The 14,680-nt window shown below is 46.3% G+C and overlaps 1 protein-coding gene across 2 annotated transcripts in view; it reads right to left on the bottom strand.

The window, feature by feature from the left end:
* Nucleotides 1-14,261, bottom strand: part of SLC22A23 (solute carrier family 22 member 23) — a 101,966-nt gene extending 87,705 nt beyond the window's left edge. For both annotated transcript variants that reach the window (XM_054164086.1, XM_054164087.1), the window contains exon 1: nt 13,684-14,261. In XM_054164086.1, the coding sequence (XP_054020061.1) occupies nt 13,684-14,223 (540 nt within the window). In that variant the 5' untranslated portion in view covers nt 14,224-14,261. The remainder of the gene's footprint in view (nt 1-13,683) is intronic.
* Nucleotides 14,262-14,680: the final 419 nt, after the last annotated feature.

Raw genomic sequence — 14,680 nt, 5'->3', positions numbered from 1 at the left:
CCAACCCCCCTGCTAACTCAGGTTGTGCCTAGATCAGGCTGCACAGGAACACCAAGTCCACATGGGTTTTGAAAGTTTCCAGAGAATCCACAACTTCTCTGGGCAGCCTGCTCCAGGGCTCCATCATCCTCAAAGTAAAGATCTTTCTCCTTCAGCTCAAGTGAAAACTCCTGTGTTCTAGTTGGTACCTGTCGCCCTTTGTCCTGTTATTGGGCACCAATGGAAAGAGCCCAGCCCCATCCTCATGACTTCCACCCTTTATAGACATTTATAAGCATTGAGAAGAACCCCTCTCAATCTTCTCTTTTCCACTTTTAAGAGCCCCAGGTCTGTCAGACTCTCCTCTTAAGAAAGATGGTCCAGTCCCCTCATCATCCTCAGGGCCTTCCATTGGACACACTCTTCAGTAGTTCCCTGTCCCTCTTGACCTGTGAACCCAGAACATAATACTCCAGATGTGGCCTCATTAGGGCAGAGAAGAGGGAGATAAAACTTCCTTGGCCTGTTGACCACATTCTTCTTTATGCCATTGGCTTTCTTGGTCACGAGAGCACATTGCTGGCTCATGGTGAACTTTTTGTCCCCCAGCAGTCCCAGGGCCTTCTCTGCAGAGCTACTTTCCAGCAGGAGGATCCAAAAAGGCAGGAAGAGGTGCAAGGGTCTGGCATTTTCCCAGAGCCTGGCACAAAGAGCCCATGACAGGGGAGCTGGATATGAACACTCTCTCTACACTGTGGCTTCTCAGGCCACTTCCAACAACCAATGCCCAGATCATTGCTGAAATAAAGCAGACCCTTCCCCAGACAGCCTGCTTGTGGATCAGCCCGGCTCTGACTGCTCTCTGCACTGGTTTCAGCACAAGACCAGAGAGTAACACAAGCATCTGCCTCAGAAGACCCTAAGGCAAAAATGAAGGGGCACCCTTTGTCCTTCCCTAGCAAGGCAGCACCCAGTTGCTGTGATAGCCCTGGCAGACTCTGTTCTGAGGCACGTGATATGCCCCACACACTGCATGAAGCCTCCCCATCACTGGAGAGAAGGTCTCACCTTGGGAGCTCTATCATATGTGTCACAACTCACGACAGCAGCCCCAGATCCCTCCTGGGGAAAAGCCACCAGCTCACCTGCATGAGATGACAACTTGAAGACTAGTAAATGAAAATAAGGATGTGCCATTTCCCATTATGGTCCATGTGTGTTGGATATTGTCTTCCTTTGTTCCTCTACTTCCTGCTTCAGCTTTTGGTAATTAAGCCCTGTTAGTTTTCCCTGCACAGCACTAAAATCCGTTCTTTATATAAACACCTCATCCAGTGAAGAGTTTAAATTTATGATGCCTTTGTCTACTCTTAGAGCATTTTCCCCCAAAAAGTACAAAACACAAAGTAAGTTTGTTTGTTTTCCTGTGGTGGTTGGGGTTTTTTGGTGGTGGTGGTTTTGGTTGGGGGTTTTTTGGAGTGTGTGTGGAAGGGGTTCTTTTGTCTTGTTTTTAATATAAAAATAATAACACCCCCCTAAAGGTATGATTTTCACACAATGCATGCAACAAAACACACAAAAAACCCCAAGAAACAACCAAACCAGCCTCCAGGTACTTACTCCTGGGGGGAAAAGCTCTGAGTCAGCAGATAAAGTACTGGAAAATAACAAAATAGGAAAGCAATAAAAAAGTCAGTACTTCTACAATAATATACCTACCACTAAGGCCTTTTCCCAGTACTAAACCAAGTAATACTCAAAGTTACAGCCACTGGAGACCACTGCACCAAAACCTCCCTCCAGACTGCTACAAGGACAACACTTCTCTGCTTCCCTTCTCACCCCCTGAACAAAGGTGATGCTTTGGCTCCCTTTTTAAGGTTAAAGAAAGTGTACAACTTCTAGAACACGGTGTGATGCTCAACTCGTTTTTATGTTCAGTGAAATATAACTGTGCAGTTGAAACTACACTAAAGAGGTTGCAGGAGGAACCTCCCAGGGGGATGTGCCAGCCCACCTCCACACTTAAAGCTGGGGTGGTCCTACTGCCACAGTTATCTCTGCATCTCCCTCTCAGCCTTGGCATCAACAGGCCATTAAAATTTAACCATCAAGGTTCAGAGAGAGGACGTCTCCCCTCTGGGATCCCAACAGCCAGACAAAGCACTCTCTGATCTAGTAGTTTAAAAGTCAATAAAGTGTTCTTGAGAACATACGAGGAGCTGAGTGAAAGTATCGAGAAGGTCACATTTCAAAATGGTAACATTAAGAAGAGTTAAAAAAAAAAACCAAAACCCTAAATCAATCAATCCCAGGAGACTTGAGAAGAAGGCATAAAAATGAACAATGACTTCTTTCTTTGACCAGTCACATTTGGAACCAAACATCCCGAGACTAGATTTTTCCTTGTGTTTTTATTGGACACTTCTGTTACTCAGGTAAGAGCAGCTGACTCAAAAAAACCACCAAAACAAAACACAAGAACAACAACAAACCAGTTACTGACAGGTCACTTCGTTTGTTTTCTTTGAACAGCCACTCCAAGTAGTCTACACCACCCACGCTGGAATGCCTCAAACCACGACACAGTCAACACCTGACTTTTAAGCCGCTTCCTCTCTGCACAATGCTAGACCTCCAAGTGCCGAGTACATGATAATGCTGAAGAAAGTTAGATAAGCAGATGCTTTGGCTGAAAATCTTCCACCAAGTGCTCAAGTGCTCAGGACCTCTTAAAGATAAATCCTTCCAAAGCACATTTCTACTGAATAAGTATACCAAGGTTCAGGTTGGACTTGATGATCTTTGAGGTCTCTTCCAACCTTGGTGATTCTGTGTGTGTGTGGTGATTTGGAGATGGTTGTAACCATCCAAGTTTGCCTTTTACTGAGGTAAAAGGAAATACTGTGAGTACCAGAGTATCACCCTGTGCTCAACTTCTGCCTCCTTCCCATTCCCTACACATCTGGAGTCCCGATTTCCATACACTGGAGCCTGCTGACTCAGATGTGAGGGTTTGTTTTGCTCAGCTTCTTACCCAATTTATTTTCCTATGGTAGTAACAACATTTTCTGCACTTTCCATTCTCAGAAACCAGTAAACCCCTCTTGAGCATGGCAGGCACCTGTCAGGGAAAGCTGCAGCCCAGCAAAATCACTCATGAACGGCAAGCACAAGGTCACCTACACAGAAAGCATCAGGTTGCTTTAATCAGACATGAGAAACGGCCTGGGCAACATACCAGCTAACAAATAAAACAAAGAAACTACTTTTGGCTACTACCACAAAGCCAAAGGTTTCGGGGACATGGGGAGGGAGAAGAGTGGCAGAGAGAAAGCGGAGAGGGCGCGTGAGCCAGAGGACACATGCTTTGCAGTCTTCCAAGAAAGATATAATTAGATCGTGCAGCATTGTATGAAAGCAGCTTCATGTACCTATGAAAACAGTTTCCAGCCTTGCAAACAGCCCAAGACTGCAGAACCACGGACTTCACAAATTTCCCTAATGGTTAACATGGTTAAAGTTGCTGAAAGACATCCTTCAAAAGACTTTTTTCCGCCCCCCCCCCCTCCCCCCCCCTCCCCCCCCAAACACCACACTTTTTTTTTTACATGCATGACTTAGCTGTGAAACCTCCACATTAATTTTTTAAGTGTACATTTTAAAAGCCTGGTATTTCAGCCTCGGATAAAGCACATAGGCTTGGGGCCATGCTGCCACACATCACTGTGTTAAACACTGGTACATAAACTGGCATTTCCTGGTTTACAAACTCCTCCCCAGGATGGGGCACTTAGAGCACATGTCACCTTAACCTGCTTGTGATCAGAGAAGCAGAGATACTTTCCCTCCAATATTAACTACCTCAGGGTAATCTTGTGCCATATCTAACACCTTTCAATCACAGCTCGCCTCTAAGAGCCTTCTCCCCAACATGGCAAGATGGCTCAGGACACACTGCAATCACAAAACAAGCCCAAAATTTGCCAAAGGCCACAAACTGACTTTGTTTCAGTAAAGCTAGGAAAGACTAAATCAAGTGCTCTGCACAAAATTACTCCTTAGTCTGTGCCATAAGCAAGAAAGACCCTCCGAGTTTATCCACCAAGCAGAGTCTCAAGATAATGAGATGCCACCTGAACCACTGCAGAACTGGAGAAGTTTCATCTACCCTTCAACTTCACACTTTAATCAGGAGCAATTAGCTCTTCTGTTCCTAACCTTGCTCTCATCACAGGTCTGTTTCTTTTCCCTAAAGGGAGAGGGAAGAAGGAATTTTGCTAAGTAAATAACCATCGCTAATACGCTAACAATTAAATCCTGATTTGTTAATCATATGACAGTCTTATGAATACTCAACATGATTAAATCAATTTTAGTGGCATCCATACACCACCCACTTGTGTCACTACTCTCCATTTCAGTAGCAGGAGTTCCCTTTATTCTGAGACATTCTGATCTTCTCCAGCCTTCACCCTCCCCAGATTAGTCAACTAACTGGTTTCTCAGCTGATGCAATCTGCTTTGCTTTTTCCAACTCAGTAATAACATCTAACATCAAAAGAGTTGGGAGATACAAGATCTTGCTTGCAGCTTTCATGAATATTATATTCATCATTTTCCAGAGATGAGCAGGACAAGGATTATTTCCACCTCTCTCTTGCATCTCTGTGCTGCAGTTCAGTAGCTTCTCGACACATATTCTGACATCATTAGGAACCACTGTCACAAAAATGATTTTATTTTTACATCTATTCTTTGCTATAAGACCTTTAGCTGTTTGCCTCCCTCCAGCTGCATGAAAAGACCAGGAGCAACAACACAGTATCACTAAGGCTGGAAGAGACCTCAAAGAAAATCAAGTCCAACCTGTCACCACAGACCTCATGACTAGACCATGGCATCAAGTGCCACGTCCAATCCCCTCTTGAACACCTCCAGGGATGGTGACTTCACCACCTCCCTGGGCAGCACATTCCAATGGCTAACAACTCTCTCAGTGAAGAACTTTCTCCTCACCTTGAGCCTAAACTTCCCCTGGCACAGCTTGAGACTGTGTCCTCTTGTTCTGGTGCTGGTTGCCTGGGAGAAGAGACCAACCCCTTCCTGGCTACAACCACCTTTAAGGTAGTTGTAGAGAGCAATGAAGTCTCCCCTGATCCTCCTCTTCTCAAGGCTAAACAACCCCAGCTCCCTCAGCCTCTCCTCACAGGGCTTGTGCTCAAGGCCTCTCCCCAGCCTTGTTGCCCTTCTCTGGACACGTTCAGGTGTCTCGATGTCCTTCTTAAACTGAGGGGCCCAGAACTGGACACAGGACTCAAGGTGTGGCCTAACCAATGCAGAGTACAGGGGCACAATGACTTCCCTGCTCCTGCTGGCCACACTATTCCTAATGCAGGCCAGGATGCCATTGGCCTTCTTGGCCACCTGGGCACACTGCTGGTTCATGTTTAGGCAGCTGTCAATCAGCACCCCCAGGTCCCTCTCTGTTTGGGAGCTCTCCAGCCACTCTGACCCCAGCCTGTAGCTCTGCATGGGGTTGCCATGGCCAAAGTGCAGCACCCAGCACTTGGACTTGTTGAATGCCATCCCATTGGACTCCGCCCATCTGTCCAGTTGGTCGAGGTCCCTCTGCAGAGCCCTTCCACCCTCTAACTGACCAACATCTGCTCCCAAACACCCATCACTAGGACTCAGATACACACAGAACAGACAGATTTTCAAGTGCCATCCTCAGTTTTTGGCTGAAAACCTTTATTCTGAACAAAGTATGTGCTGCTGGGACTGACTTCATCAACCAAACAAAGAGTTAAACTGCTCTTCAGGTTGGTATTTAGAGCAGGTCTGAGCACTGTAAATAGAAGCCATATGTAAAAAAGAAAAACAAAAAAAAAAAAAAGGAAAAACAACAAACCACCAACCAGCAATGTTTTAGTTAAATATTAACAGTTGCTATCATCTGGTTATCAAAACCAAGTTGACACTCTGAGGACTGATAATTTTCAGGCTGCCAAAACTGCGCATGCATAAACCACAGATTTTGGTGAGATGGCAAAACCTAATTTATTGTCTTCTAAAAAAAAACAGTGAGAGAAGCTTGAAGATATCCAGCACAGCATAAAACTCTGACATGGAAAAAGGGGGAAGGAGGAGACAAGAGGAAGAAGCTGTTCCTCACGAGAAACACTTGCTCAAAGTCACTGTAGAGTGAAAGATCAGCCACCTTCATTCTGCCATGCGATTATGGCTGTTTTGACCATGCCCTCTTATCATTCAAGGTCTACAGTTATTATCATTCAGGCAAGAAGAAGAGGGAAAGGGGAAAAAACAAGGTTGATTGAGACTTAAATATTAAGGGGAAGGAAGAAAGGAGGGAAAAATGTTCCACTTGTTTTGCAAATCAAAACGTGAAGTCTGTCAGGCTTGTCTTCTTCAAGCAGACATTGTTTTCCACAACCCTGGGAGACAGAGCAGGGGGAAAAGTCGTATGATTTAATTTATACTTCTTGTCCATAATAATATTTGTTGGGTGGACATTGCAACAATGTATGCACAGCCATGGACTTTGCTCTGGGGGCCAGGAGGTGAGCAGGCAGCTCCAGAGCACTGCAAAGAAACAGGGAGACACTTCTTGAGCCGGAATTAATTCCGCCACAACTGTCTGGAGCTGAAAAACCTCTTCCGGGGAACCAGACCACCCTGCTGAAAACAGCACACAAGGGTAACCATAAATCACATTCTGCAGGACTAGGCGAATGTACTGCTGCCCTACATCGCGCAAGCATTCCCCATCCTCCTGGCTTTACTACCTGTGGATCTCAGTAGGCACCCCAGCAATTAGCACCAGGATATATTCACTACTTTAGTCTTTTGTTCCTGTATTTTGGTAGAACGACCAGCATTTCAGAGCACCGTGGAACGTTCTCTCCCAACTGACTCCAAATCAGTTGCTATCTGAAGTGCCCATTCCTCCCCTTTGACAAAGCCTTTCAGAAAAACAGGAGGTCATCGTTCGTAATCATACCCTTGTAGCCCGAGTAAGAAGAGCTGGAACTGTTAGTACACTTCGGAAATTTGGGATTAGACTGCCTAAGCAGCTGGTAAACACACCACAGCCTGCAACTTCTGCCACAGGACCGGCAGGGTATGCCTGTTTAAACCGAATGACTGAGATACAGGATGTGTCGGGGAGTGGAAACAAAACCAAACAAACAGTTGTTTGACTTACACACAGAAAGTGAGGAATAGGAAAAGCTCAGCAGCAAGCCTTGGAAAAGCCGGGAGTTACTTCAAGATATTTCAATATGAAATGACCTTTTTGGAGGATTGTAACTTCCACCAGTGCTACATATTATTTATGCTGGGCTGAAGTTAGATTCCTGTTATATGAGATGCTTAGTCTTAAGAATGATAGTAAGAACTAGCTCTATGTACATTCCCTCTAATGAAATAAAGATTCATACCAGATATAAAACCTAAGACTACCTGGGTTCTGATGTCAGAACTGATCTTAACCAAGTCTCTGTTCTCTAGGTCAGTTTTTTTCAACAGTTTTTTGGCCTGTACATAACAAATAAGAACTATGACCAGGCTCACTAAATAAGTATTTATAGTCTGGTGACATCATACTTTTTATCTCAAAGAGGAGGTAAATTTACTGTTTCCAGGCAGGCAGGCAGAGGATAGTCCTTTACACCTGGAAACCACAGGTACTGTTCCCAAACAGCCATCCCCTTCCTTCCCATCAACCAAAGAGAAACCTGCCCATTGGTTTGCAGTATTGCTCATAAGGACCCTGATAACCAAAAGACTACACCACCACAGTCAGGGTGCCCAAGCAGGTCATCAGCTCTCCTCAGTCCCTCCCTAACAAGCACATTTCTCACCCTTGCAAGTGCTCAGACCAGTAACCACTAACTCTTTATCAGCTAACTTGCTGAGGGAAGGGGAAAAACCCCTCTATTATCTCTCCCATAGCTGAGGAAGCCATGAAAAAAAAAGGGCAGAAGTTTGCTGTGGTCTGGCAGTGCTTCTGGATTCCTCTGACCATAGGGACTTGTTGACCCCTTCAGCACCTGTTAGAGTCATTTAGTCCAACCACCCTGCAGAGAGAGCAGGGACATCTAGAACACTGGGGAGGTGGTGGAGTCACCATCATTGGAGGTGTTTAGGAGGAGACTTGATAGGGTGCTTGGTTGCATGGTTTAGTTGATTAGAGGGTGTTGGATGATGGGTTGGACACAATGACCTCGAACGTCTCTTCCAACCTGGTCTATTCTATTCTAACTACAGCAGGCTGCTTAGAGCCCCAAACAACCTTACCTGGAACATTTCAAGGGGTGGGGCATCTACCACTTCTCTGGGCAATCTGGGCCAATGTCTCACCACTGTCAGGATAAAACATTCTTTCCTTGTCCTTAGTCTAAAATTCCCCTATTTTATTTTAAAACTGTCACCTCTTCCCTGCTAAAATGTCTGTGCCCAACATTTTACCAGCCCCCTCTCAGTACTGAAAGGCCACCATAAGGTCTACTCAGAGCCTTCTCTTCCCCAGGCTGAACAACCCCAACTGTCTCAGCCTGTCCTCACAGTAGAAGGTTTAGGAGCAGAGAGACATTTCAAAGCCTTGTCTGAAAGACATTTAGAACAGTTTTCCTGTCTATCGCTTGTCTCTGCTTGCAGGTCCCTACACCACTTCAATCTATACAAGTGAAGTAAGGGCAAGGATGAACTACTAGCTTCAGTCTTGCCACTTCTAATTCAGCTACTGCACTAGGTATCATAACTTGAGGTTTTCATTGACCCGGGACTATGTGGAAGCCAGTCAGCCAGGTACCAGCACTGACAAGACACATCCCAGCTGGGGAAAAGAAAAAGAGAAGAATCAGCATTTCTGAAGTTGATTTGCAGAGACCAGTCACCTGGAGGACACAGAGAAACAAGGGAGATTTTGAGCACTAATGGGAGGAAGCAAGGGTAGCACAGCTCTTGTTTTGGGGATGTCACCACAGTGGTCCCTTAAAATTAATTAACAACTATATGCTGAAAGTCCACTTGAAATGGACACCTATCCCCTACTCCAAAAGCATCACCTCCCAGGCAGTGCCATATTCATCATCACTGTAATTACACACAGACTTTGTTGTACCATGTCTGGCTACTTGCAGATATGGAGAATAGTCCCATGAGACAACACCACAGTCTAGGGCATATCTCACTGCACAGAGCCATTTCACTTCATTAATCCAGCAGAAAACCCAGGAAAAAAAAAAAAAAAAAAGATAATCAGGAAACAAATGTAATTACAGAGAGGTTTTTTATCAGGTTTGCAAGCTGAATCAGTTGAAGGTGTGTCCAGAAAAAGTGTCAAAACTGCCATAACAGCAATGAAATAAAGGCTGGTAGGAAACAGGCATCTTCCCTTGTAGGAACAAAGAGCATCACATCACAGCCTGATGCAGTTCAAGTTCACACCAAGACAGCACTGCCCCTGGAATACTTGGTTGTCTTGAATTAAGATCTGCTTTTTTGGAGGGGACAGTCTGCTAGAGGCTCAGCCAAACTGGCACGAGAGCAATCGAACCAGCGGCAAATAGGTAAAACGATGGCATGTTGCTTGGGAAAGAAGATGACTCAACCCAAATGAAGTGGGAAGCAGGGAGCCAAGAGAACGGCATTGCAGCAAAACAAGGCATCTGGAGCTGAAAAGCAGCCACAACAGGAATTCCCTTGTGACTAGACATGAAATATTATTACATAATTGCTCTGGGTGATTAAAACACAGCCTTCAACTAACCACTTCCCCCTCTGCCATACCCAAGAGGTGGAAAGATCTGGAGGGCTGCGGGCACGCGCAGTGGGATGCTGTGCCATCAACCACTGCAATTTAATCAAGCCTCACCTCTTGCCCTTCATCAGCTTTTGGTGCTCATTACACAAACAGACATTCAGAATAACAACCAACCCCACCACATAACACAATTGGACATGGGGGACAGATCATCCTAGTAACAGGGGGGAGGAAACCAACAACCATCAATCCTGTAACTAAGAGTCTCTGTGAAAACCGTGCTTCGAGACTACAGATGGTCAGAAGATTCAGATGCTAGAGAATCACAGAATGATTTGGGTTGGGAAAGACCTTAAAGATCATCTAGTTCCAACTCCCCTACAGGGGGCAGGGACACCTCCTACTACACCAGGTTCTTCAAGGCCCCATTCAGCCTGGCTTTGAACGCTTGCCAGGGTTGGAGCCTCCACAACTGTTCTGGGCAACCCGTTCCAGTGCCTCACCACCCTCTTAATGAAGAAATTTTTCCTAATAGCTAATCTAAAACAAGCTTCTTCCAGTTTGAAACTGCTACCCCTCATCCTATCACTACAGGTCTGTGTAAAAAGTTAATGAGAAGTCAGATAATGAGAAGTTAGTGAGAGTACAAAGTCCCTACTAAGAACACACGCCGGTTTTCTTTTAGGTTTCATGGATGCATGTGTTTAATTGTCATGTTGCTAATGAATTACCTGAAGCATCACTTCAGATGGGTAAAACAAGACCTCAGGTTTCTCCATGGTAAAAAAGGAGAGCATATCTCAGCATCCTCCCTTTGGACAGTGGTGAGATACATGGACCATTTTAATTTAATTTAACTAGCCAAGACACATCTCTCACAAACAATATGCATGCACTCCTTTCACAGCAGTATGGTAACACTGATGTTGTGATAAAAAGCAGATGAAAATCCTCAAAGAAGCATTTAGTGCTGAAAAAGCCTCCAAGTAAACTATCCTAAAAGGAAGATATTTAGATACAAACAAAGCAAAAGTCCAAGATTTATGTCCCAAGTCAAGACATTAGCTCCGATGGGTGATTTAATACGGCCACTGGAATCCCCTGTGGTTAAATTATGCATCTGACCTCTTCCCTACACGTATTTCAACGGTGTTAAATAATAAGCAGCACATCCTTTATTACCATTTCCAGTTTCAAAGACTGGCAGCACTATAAAAAGCACTGTTCCTAGTGACTCAGTCAAGGAGATCAGGACAATGGCAGGACCCACCATGGCAATGCCACTCTCCAAGGAAGGTGCAAGACTCCAGCAAAGACTCAGAGAGAAGTGAGGCTCAACAATGCAGGTCAGAAACAGCAAGATCTCCATTCCATCAATCCCAAGCAGAACACATGCTGGGAGAAAATGTGCACTGGGGAAGGGAGTGTTGAGAAGGCCTAGACAGGGAGGCAGCATCTGGTGAGGGTCCCATTAGAAGACTGTGAAGCTTAACACAGTGTAAGGACAGCAATCTGCTCCCAAGGAAAGGAGGATGGTTGTGTCTCACATGCACGTAGAGCAACAAAACACAGAGCTTCGTGCTACATCACCACAATTGTTTCATCATTTCTGAAGATCAAACAATGATTGAGCACCCAGCCACCAAGGATGAGAACAAGGGGATTTACTGGCCAAACAAAAGTGCATTTATTTTTTATTAATATACTTTTGGCTCTCTCTATGATATTTCAATATAACCCCTGGCTACCATGCAGCCAAGTGTATATTAGACTAAGATTTAATAAAACTCTATTTAGAAAGATGAGAACATTGCATAATACATTACAGAAATAAATGTATTTTTGAAGGAAGTTAAGGGAGATCTGAACATACAGTCTCCTGAACGCACCCAGGGCCACTCTTTCCCACAAAGGACAGTGGGATGCACTTAAGAGGAGCCAGCAGCAAGGAGAATTACCCCCACAGTATCAGAGCTCCTGAGCGGTTATAAGAAAGGAAGTCTGAATGAAGCTACGCTGATGCTCAGCCTGGGTTTCTCCTTTTTTTCTTCACTAGGATAGAAACAGACAGCACACCCACCCAGAAAACCCCCAAAACAAACCCGAAGCACAAACGAAGGAGGAATCCTGACCCCAAGAAAACAGCCTAATTATAATTACAGGGGATTACAAATGAAAGCAAGAAAGCTGCCAAGTTTTTGGATGCCAGCACACAACAAAATTAAAACTCCTCGCTGGAAAAACCCATTGACTCAGAATATGATTATTATTCTTTCTAATAGAAAACAAGACAGCAGGGACCACAGATGTTTATTTACCCCTTAAAATTGATCTGCCCTTTACCACAAGTTCTTCCAAGGAATATTTTTTATGTTATTTTTAAAGAAGCATGCACCATAGCCAACTAACTCTGCCTTGACCTTCTGTGGTCAACGTGATGACGACCTTCAAAAGACTCAAACATCTCAAAAACATTTTGGTTTTTTACACTTCACACTAGAAACAAATATTTCAAGATCATTTTTACCACACTTAAGCATCAGCGTTACCCAAAACATACAAATACCTCAATCCCTGGTTCTAAAAAGATGAAAATCTGCCTCTCAAACATCGAATTTCATTATGCGCTTGTACATCACAAACTGCTCAAGTCCACCATGTGTTATTTTCATGGAAGGGCCATAGCTGGATCACTTTGGGGTTGTTTGGGGTTTTTTTAATTCATCCGGGGTTCAAGGTTTTGAGGGATTAGCTTTACCTGCTTACTCCCCCCTGCTGCACACGCCTTCAAGGCACACAAAGAGAAACCAAAGTGATTTTCAGTGATTAAACAGGACCGTGTGCCGGCTAACCAAAGCACAACCAAGTTGCTCATCTGATTGTTGCTGCATTTCTTTCTCCCCAACTAGATAAACACAGTTAATCCAAAACACTGCTCCCAGGCAGGAAGTCATTTTTGCTGATCTTAGGCAAGGGGTCTGGAGATTAACGGAACAACTTGCCAGGTCTAATAGTTTAATTTTACATTTCCAAGGACTACAGTTCCCTGTTAACACCAGTGAGGCCTATCCACAGCTGGCAGGGCTTTCCCAGGGCTAGGGCCATAAACCAGCCAAAGCTTTTGGGTGAAAGATGATTTGGAGTTTTGTTTGTTTGTTTGTTTTGCCTGCACCACTTAGCAAATACAAAGTGAGAGGAGAAATCAGCACAGCCCCAACTGGAGATTCTCCACTTTAGCCCTTGTGTTAGGAAACACAACACAGAGCAGCATGCACTTTCTGCCTTTGGAGTACAAGTTGTGCGAGGTATTGCTTCTTTTATTGCTCTACCACAACAGCTATCAAGGGAATAAGCACAAAACCAGAAAAAGTCAGCAGGACTTTTTCCTCTCACTTTCCTCCTCACAGTGGCCATCTCACAAGCTCCTCCAAAAATCAACCCGGTTTTGGGGTTGCACAGCTGCTTTGGTATAGATGAGTGATATCACGACTAGAGCTTTCTCCCCAAACCCTTACTTTTCACTTCTTGGTGACACTCATCCACAGCATCTTTCCTACTGACACTTGCATCCCAAGATGGCAGGAGGTCATCACTGGGGTCCTGAAAAGCTACTGAGAATCCTGTTCCAGGACATAACTTTGCAGTTTAGTGCTGCAAGCTAGCATCAAGATACAAACCCACAGGATGAATACCGAGCGTGACAAGGAGGGAAAGAACAATGGGGATGCAGGATTTACTTTTGGTTGAAGGGTAACCCACAGGGCAATTGACTGACCCAGTGGCACCTGCCACCTGGACAGATGCACATCGTGTGCAGTTTCATCCTTTGTTCTGGGGAAGAATGGGTGATGAGTGGGGTTGGGATCCATGAGGGCTGGCTAGGGAGGGGAGCCAAGGGAAGCCACCTATCTCACCTTGCTGACGACGTTCTGGACGAGGCCGGCTCGGATGCGGTAGTGCCATTCATGGCAGTCACACTCGCTGGCGTTGCCCCCCGCAGGGGTGGGTAACCCGGGTGGGGGGAAGATGCTGCCATTGTCGCTGCGGTTGGTGTGGCCCGGAGCCAATGACCCGCTCCAGTTACCGCTACCCTGCCCGTCAGCCTCCAGGCACCAAAAATCGGGCTGGTCCAAGAGGAAGGAGTCCGAGAACTTGCTGAAGCCGATGAAAAGGGCCGGCATCCAGGTGAGCAGCACTAGGGTCCGCTGGTACCCACCGCCCAGACCTCCAAGGAAGGGCAGCACCGAGCCGTCGTAGTCGAGAAGCAGAGGGCTGCAGGCGGCGGGCGGCGGCAGCGGCACCGGCTGGATCTCGGCTCCGGCGGCGTTGGCGGGGGGCGGCCCCGGGGGGGGCGCGGCGGCAGCGTTGCTCCCCCCGGCTCCCGGCACCGAGCCGTTCTCCTCCGGCAGCGGCCGGCCCCCACCGCCCGCCTCACGGCGCCGGTCTATCGCCATCCAGCCTCCCAGAGAGAGAGGGGTGGTGGGGTGAGGGGGGGGGGGGGGTCACATAGATGGCGGGGGCTGGGGGCAGCCCCGACTCCTTCACGAGTCTTTCCCTTCCTCTCCTTCACGCACACACACACCTCGTAACGCAAATATATTGCACACAGGCTCCGGGCCCGAGACGGATGGGGATGGGAAGGAAGGAAGGAGAGGAGCGAAGAAAAGGGGGAGGCACCAAGCAAGCCCCTCGCTCTCTCCCTTCCTCACCCGCACCCTGCGGCCACGAACCGCTGCAGCTGCCGGCGGTGCCCCCCCTCCCCTCAGCTGTGCGTCAAGCTGCACTCATCCCCGCTCTCCCTTCCCCCCTCCGGAGGCACCGCCGAAAAGAAAAAAGGAAAGATAAAGCCGGATCCAAGCGTGCAATGGGCCAAGAGAGAGGGCGGGAGAAAGGGAAGGGGGTAGTGGGGGG

This window comes from Dryobates pubescens, chromosome 9, assembly GCF_014839835.1.
Source record: "Dryobates pubescens isolate bDryPub1 chromosome 9, bDryPub1.pri, whole genome shotgun sequence".
Taxonomy (NCBI): domain Eukaryota; kingdom Metazoa; phylum Chordata; class Aves; order Piciformes; family Picidae; genus Dryobates; species Dryobates pubescens.
This window is presented reverse-complemented; position numbering and strand designations above follow the sequence as displayed.